This window comes from Salvelinus alpinus, chromosome 17 (assembly GCF_045679555.1).
Source record: "Salvelinus alpinus chromosome 17, SLU_Salpinus.1, whole genome shotgun sequence".
NCBI lineage: Eukaryota > Metazoa > Chordata > Actinopteri > Salmoniformes > Salmonidae > Salvelinus > Salvelinus alpinus.
In genome coordinates this window covers 48,007,105-48,014,816 of record NC_092102.1, presented here as the reverse complement: position 1 = coordinate 48,014,816, position 7,712 = coordinate 48,007,105, and the positions used below count along the sequence as shown (strand labels likewise).

The window sequence follows — 7,712 nt, the reverse complement described above, 5'->3', positions numbered from 1 at the left end:
TGGTTCCAACTGCCGTGTCTTTGTGAGATGCAGAGTAGGTGAATAGATGATCTCTGCATGTGTGGATCCCACCGTGAAGCATGGAGGAGTAGGTTGGATGGTGTGGGGGTGCTTTGCTTGTGACACGGTCTGTGATTTATTTAGAATTCAAGGCACACTTAACCAGCATGGCTAAAACAGCATTATGCAGCGATACGCCATCTCATCTGGTTTGCGCTTAGTGGGACTATCATTTGTTTTTCAACTGGACAATGACCCAACACACCTCCAGGCTGTGTAAGGGCTATTTGACCAAGAAGTGAAGCGTGACCAAGAGTGATGGAGTGCTGCATCAGATGACCTGGCCTCCACAATCACCAGCCCTCAAATTGAGATGGTTTGGGATAAGTTGGACCACAGATTGAAGGAAAAGCAGCCAACAAGTGCTCAGCATATGTGGGAACTCCTTAAAGACTGTTGGATAAGCATTCCAGGTGAAGCTGGTTGATAGAATGCCAAGAGTGTACAAAGCTGTCATCAAGGCAAAGGGTGGCTACTTTTAAGAATATAAAATATATTTTGATTTGTTTAACACTTCTTTTGTTACTAGATGATTCCATATCTGTTATTTTATAGTTTTGACGTTTTCACTATAATTCTACAATGTAGAAAATAGTAAAAATAAAGAAAAACCCTGGAATGAGTAGGTCTGTCCAAACTTTTGACTTGTACTGTATATTTCCTTTGATAATCGTACATATTCTGAATCATAAATATTAACAAATTGATGAAGCTCACCAAAGGGACAAATACTTCCATATTAGAGAGAAATAGGCTAGTAATGGTATCTTTTTGTAGGCAGTCCTCCATTGCTCGTTGGACAAAACCTATTGGGAAATGAATGCCGTTTTTGGATAAAGGCCCGGAAATAAGGTCTGTGGTAAACACAGGTTTAGGAGATCTCATACGTTTTGTTCTATCAGCTTACGTGACTTTTTGTGAATTTTGAAGCATTTATGTAATTAAAAAAAGCACATATCACATTAAGGCTTCCTTATTCATAAAGGTCAGGTTAACTGACTAATAGTCACTCACAGAACAAAACATGAAGGCTTCATAACTTATAAAGGTCATGTTAACTAACCCTTATTTTGACAAACAACAAAACGTATCAGATCTCCTAAGCCTGTGTTTACCTCAGACCTTGTTATCGTCGTCTACCCCAAAACCCTATTCTTTCCCCATTCATTTTTGTCATAAGGAAAATGGGGGCTACAAGCTGGTTTCGAGAAGATAGCACAGCCGCAACAACATAAAATTGTCTATATCGTAAAAAATATGAAAACAAAAATGAGCTTTTTGGTCTTAATTTAAGGTTAGTAATTTAAGGTTAGGCATAAGGTTAGAAGTGTGGTTAGGGTTAATGTTAGGTTTAAAATCACATTTTAAGAAGATAAATTGTAGAAATCATTGTTTAGGTTTATGACTTTGTGGCTGTGCCAACTAGTGACAACCCTACAAGCTGGCGAGTAGTCCTTAAAACCGGAAATTAGTTACCCCTGGTTCGTTTAGTCATGTGGAAAATGAAAGGGGAAAGAAAATGTTTTTTGGATAGACGACGATAATAAGGTCTGAGGTTAACACAGGCTTGGGAGATCGTATATGTTTTGTTCTATGAGATATTAGTCAGATAACATGACCGTATTTTTGGCGTTTATCCAAAACCCTATAAAAAAAAACTCCATTAATTTCCCCATAGGCTTTGTCCAACGAACCATGGTGAAGTTAGTGCCTACAAAAAGACGCCATTATTATTGCTCTCTATCGGTATATCCATAATCTTTGTCTCTATAGAATAGCTGTAGTGCCCTCAACCAAGCTTGACAAGGCTTTGCCAGCTATCAGAAGTTGTGTGATAGGAAGTGCGAATGGGGTCTTAACCAATCAGAAGACTCACTTTCAGTGTGAAACACAGTAAAATCCAATCACAGCGGGCGATCTGCAAAAGTGTATAATATCCATCCCATAGACACAATTTCATGCACCGTTACATTGTACACCTTTTGGACAAGGAGTTGCACGGTGGACAATTGGACCTAATGCATCTCGGCAAATTAGTGCGTCTGATTTGTTTTTAGCTGTGGACTTCCGACATTTTTCCGCGCATCGGGACGTAAAACTAAGCGCTTTGGACACTAGAGCGCACCGCCTCAAATAGGAGTCTATGACCCATGCAGAGCATACAAAGCCCGAAGTAGGCTACCACTCGCTGTCAGGACTACTGTTTGTGTTGATGTCATCGGCGGCCGTGTTCGAACCGGAGCGACCCACAATTTATAGTCAGGATTACTAGAATAACAAAAATATAGCGTACAATAATAGTCGTGTTTTTGGCCAACAGTGAATATGGGAGTTCTGGCGCACTGTGTTGTATTTTTTATATTTCTGCATTTGACGTCAGCTTATGATTTTAATGAAGGACTATATAACAGCGGGCAGTATGAATTTGTGAAAGATCCCAGTTTGAATATCGAAAAGAGATCACCAGATTTAGATTCGTTTGATTCTGAATCATCCGACCACATTAGGAGCAGAAGAAGTGCGGATCAAGGAGACTGTAACCGTCTCCAGGGATTCGACACCAAGTTGACTAACAACACCCAAACCGTAAGTTAACCCCGCAGGTCCGATTAGGTTACACTCACCGATATAATCGGTTAATGCTCTGCAGGTGACACTTTACCTCGACAATTATCCTCATAACAACATGACTACTCCCTTCTCAAATGACGTGGGTTTTAACAGTGCAACTGATCTGTTACGGTTGCCATGCAACTAACCAAATATAATCTATTCTCCAGTTGTGTACAACACTTCTTGAACGAGATCAATGTGTTCATGTTTGACTCACTCAACTGTCGTCAAGCCAGCCCTTACCAAAAAAAAAATATTGCCGTTTTGAAACTGGCGTAAAAGTGCAGTAACTGCAGTCGAATGTTGTATTTTGGACGAATTTTCAGCGTACTGCAGTTGTACTGCACTCTGAATGCAATATTTTTTCGTAAGGGCTACTGGGGATCCATAATAAATACAATCAAGATAAATGTTTATTTGTCACATGCTTCGTAGACGAGTGTAACGCGTAACCCCCCCCCTTTACTTGCGGATCTTTTTCCAACAGTACATGATTGACACAAGTAGGCTACTGGAGTTAAAGATTACTTTAACCCCGTACAGTGGAGGACTATGAGTTATAATCTTCAATTTAGCATCTCTGTAGCTAATTGTTTAAGGGTACCTGTAAATCATGTCACGTTTAATCTTATGTGAGTTTAGCATACTGTTTGTCTTCTGTTTATACAGCTCTAATACAGTACAGAAATACAACGAGCGATTCATTTATATGTTTTATCCCGCCCAGTGCCGTACTGCATGGAGGCCATTCTCTAGTCTAGTGTAAACATAGACTAATATGCGTCTCCAGTTAGTCAGGTCTCTCAACTGTTCCCTCTCTAATGGTTATGAGTCTGACCTATATTTCCCCATAGGAATGATGCTGCTGTGCTTCGTACTAGGCCTGGCTTAGCTACCTTGTTTTTCCACATTGCTTAAACTGGCATTATTTTTCAATAAGGAGATATTCTTGATCTATGTAAGCTATAGACAATAGTTGTAACTTAGTGTACGTTTGATAGTTAGGTATTTCATGGAATGATGGTGGTGTACTTAATACTACAAATGATGTGGCCTGCTAGTTTGTTTTAATTTTCTGCCTAACTCTAGAATAGATAGTAAAATATCCTGTGTAGTCTATGGAGGGTATGTCATATCCTGTGTAGTCTATGGAGGGTATGTCATATCCTGTGTAGTCTATGGAGGGTATGTCATATCCTGTGTAGTCTATGGAGGGTATGTCATATCCTGTGTAGTCTATGGAGGGTATCTCATATCCTGTGTAGTCTATGGAGGGTATGTCATATCCTGTGTAGTCTATGGAGGGTATGTCATATCCTGTGTAGTCTATGGAGGGTATCTCATATCTTGTGTAGTCTATGGAGGGTATCTCATATCCTGTGTAGTCTATGGAGGGTATCTCATATCCTGTGTAGTCTATGGAGGGTATCTCATATCCTGTGTAGTCTATGGAGGGTATCTCATATCCTGTGTAGTCTATGGAGGGTATGTCATATCCTGTGTAGTCTATGGAGGGTATGTCATATCCTGTGTAGTCTATGGAGGGTATCTCATATCCTGTGTAGTCTATGGAGGGTATGTCATATCCTGTGTAGTCTATGGAGGGTATTTCATATCCTGTGTAATCTATCGAGGGTATTTTCAAGAAAGTACTGGTGTCACCAGGTGTGAGTTTAGTTGTTAGGCATTTTGGTTATCAAATACACATGCAAAACCTGTAGTTCATACTGTAGTTCAGGCTACCTTGTTATCATGTTCTGACTCAGTGTATCTGGATGGTAAAATAGGCAAACGTGTCTTTCAAGAATGGTAAGAGGCTAGGCATATAGGGAAAGGGTGTGTAGGTGTTATACATGTTCACAAGCAACTGTTTCTGCTTCTGAGATCACATCTGACATTTACAATAGGCTACTTGGCAGAACTGATGAGAATTGGGAGTAGAGGCCCATATTCATAGGTTTTTGACTATTCATTGATCATCCTTGATATGTTTCTACAACTTGATTGGAGTCCATCTGTGGTAAATTCAATTGATTGGACATGATTTGGGAAAAGGCACAGATCTGGGGAAGAGTACCAACAAATGTGGAAGAAGTTTGGAACTACCAAGACTCTTCCTAGAGCTGGCCGGCCCGGCCAAACTGAGCAACCGGGGGAGAAGGACACCGATGGTCACTCTTGACAGAGCTCCAGAGTTCCTCTGTGGAGATGGGAGAACATTCCAGAAGGACAACCATCTCTGCAGCCCTCTACCAATCAGGCCTTTATGATAGAGTGGCCAGACGGAAGCCACTCAGTAAAAGGCACATGACAGCCCACTTGGAGTTTGCCAAAAGGCACCTGAAGACTCTCAGACCATGAGAAACAAGATTCTCTGGTCTGATGAAACCAAGATTGAACTCTTTGGCCTGAATGCCAAGCGTCACGTCTGGAGGAAACCTGGCACCATCCCTACGGTGAAGCATGGTGGTGGCAGCATCATGCTGTGGGGATATTTTTCAGCGGCAGGGACTGGAAGACTAGTCACGATGAAGGCAAAGCTAAACGAAACAAAGTACAGAGAGAGATCCTTGACGAAAACCTGCTCCAGAGCGCTCAGGAACTCAAGACTGCGGCGAAGGTTCACTTTTCAACAGGAGAATGACCTTAAGCACACAGCCAAGACAACTTAGGAGTGAGTGGCTTCGGGGACAAGCCTCTGAATGTCCTTCAGTGGCCCAGCCAGAGCACGGACTTGAACCCGATCGACCATCTCTGGAGAAACCTGAAAAATAGCTGTGCAACAACGGATCTGCAGAGAAGAATTGGAGAAACTCCCCAAATACAGGTGTGCCAAGCTTGTAACGTCATACCCAAGAAGACTCAATGTTGTATTTGCTGTCATAGGTGCTTCAACAAAGTACTGAGTAAAGGGTCTGAATACTTATGTAAATGTGATATTTCAGTTTTCAAATTTCTAAAAAACAGTTTTTGCTTTGTCATTATGGGGTATTGTGTGTAGAATTGATGAGGGGAAAAATACATTTTTTAGAATCAGGCTGTAACCTAACAAACTGTGGGAAAAGTCAAGGGGTCTGAATACTTTACGAATGCACTGTAATATCATGAACAAGGCTCACTGCCTTTCTTAATGATGTTGTCCTCAAACACTCTTGTAGCTAGCTCTTCCTTAAAGCGCAGTCTAATTTCAGATCACCAGATGTCCTTGAAACAGAGGGCTATATTATTATCTGGCTGTGTTAACACAGGATAGAGTAGACCGATTTTAAACAACATCTTCCCCAATACATCTGTGGTCTATTCGGATAACCAACAGCTTACCCACATACACCTTGTTGATTTAGTTGGTAGTTCCTGATAAGAATGTGTCTATGTCCTGTTCTTGATTGTCCTTACCGCAGAGTTCATTACCTTCTAGCAAGTAACAACAAATTGCATTTATTATAAACATTTTTAGTATGAACTTATAGGATGCACTTTCTTCTAAATAATACCTTCCTCCTACGTATGAATGTGTTACTGCACGTTGGCTACATCACACATAAGGAAGCTTGACATGATTCAGAAGTGGTAACACCAGGCCCTGGGGGGGAAAGAGTAGGGACACCACCTCCGGCACCCTAGTTAACCTCTGATGAAACATCAGGCCATGAGGGGAAAGAGTAGGGACACCACCTCCTGCACCCTAGTTAACCTCTGATGAAACACCAGGCCATGAGGGGAAAGAGTAGGGACACCACCTCCTGCACCCTAGTTAACCTCTGATGAAACACCAGGCCATGAGGGGAAAGAGTAGGGACACCACCTCCTGCACCCTAGTTAACCTCTGATGAAACACCAGGCCATGAGGGGAAAGAGTAGGGACACCACCTCCGGCACCCTAGTTAACCTCTGATGAAGCACCAGGCCATGAGGGGAAAGAGTAGGGACACCACCTCCTGCACCCTAGTTAACCTCTGATGAAACACCAGGCCATGAGGGGAAAGAGTAGGGACACCACCTCCTGCACCCTAGTTAACCTCTGATGAAACACCAGGCCATGAGGGGAAAGAGTAGGGACACCACCTCCGGCACCCTAGTTAACCTCTGATGAAACACCAGGCCATGAGGGGAAAGAGTAGGGAGACCACCTCCTGCACCCTAGTTAACCTCTGATGAAACACCAGGCCATGAGGGGAAAGAGTAGGGACACCACCTCCTGCACCCTAGTTAACCTCTGATGAAGCATCAGGCCATGAGGGGAAAGAGTAGGGACACCACCCCCTGCACCCTAGTTAACCTCTGATGAAACACCAGGCCATGAGGGGAAAGAGTAGGGACACCACCTCCTGCACCCTAGTTAACCTCTGATGAAACACCAGGCCATGAGGGGAAAGAGTAGGGACACCACCTCCGGCACCCTAGTTAACCTCTGATGAAACACCAGGTCATGAGGGGAAAGAGTAGGGACACCACCTCCGGCACCCTAGTTAACCTCTGACAATGAACAATCAGCTTTATAGTCAGTCCTTGGCAACAACTTGTAGATCTCTGAACCAACCGTGAATAGAACAAACAATGACCACTTAGTAATTATGGGCTTCCCAAAACACAATAAATTGATTCATTCCTGTACATCCTGTACAAACAGTATGGTGTTGTCACATGATCATCTTAGAGTCGTCCAGTCATTCCAAAGCAATATACTTTGCATAGTTTCTCTGTCCCAACCAGACCTTGAAGCCGAAGGCAGGATTATGGGTAATCTAGAGACTAAAATGTGTGTCCCAAATGCCACACTTTTCTCCTATGAGCCCTGGTCAAAAGTAGTGAACTTTATAGTGAAATAGGGTCCTATTTTGGAAGAACCCTAAAGACTGAAGGCAGAATTCCAAGAGGCTCAACGTATAGCAGACCTGGGTTCACATACTATTTGAAATATTTCAAATCTATTCAATACTTTGAGAGTTTGCACTTTTGGAACCGGTCTATTGTTTCCATTGCAGCAGGCAATCTCAATCAAGCACAGATGAAGTATTTTAAATATTTTCAAATAGTAT

At 42.4% G+C, this 7,712-nt stretch overlaps 1 protein-coding gene across 1 annotated transcript in view; it reads left to right on the top strand.

Annotated features, from left to right (window-relative positions):
- Positions 1-1,952: 1,952 nt before the first annotated feature.
- The window catches only part of LOC139543095 (sortilin-like), a 45,623-nt gene continuing 39,863 nt past the window's right edge, over positions 1,953-7,712 (top strand). The window contains exon 1 of the mRNA XM_071349252.1: positions 1,953-2,646. Within this exon, the coding sequence (XP_071205353.1) occupies positions 2,386-2,646 (261 nt within the window). The 5' untranslated portion in view covers positions 1,953-2,385. The remainder of the gene's footprint in view (positions 2,647-7,712) is intronic.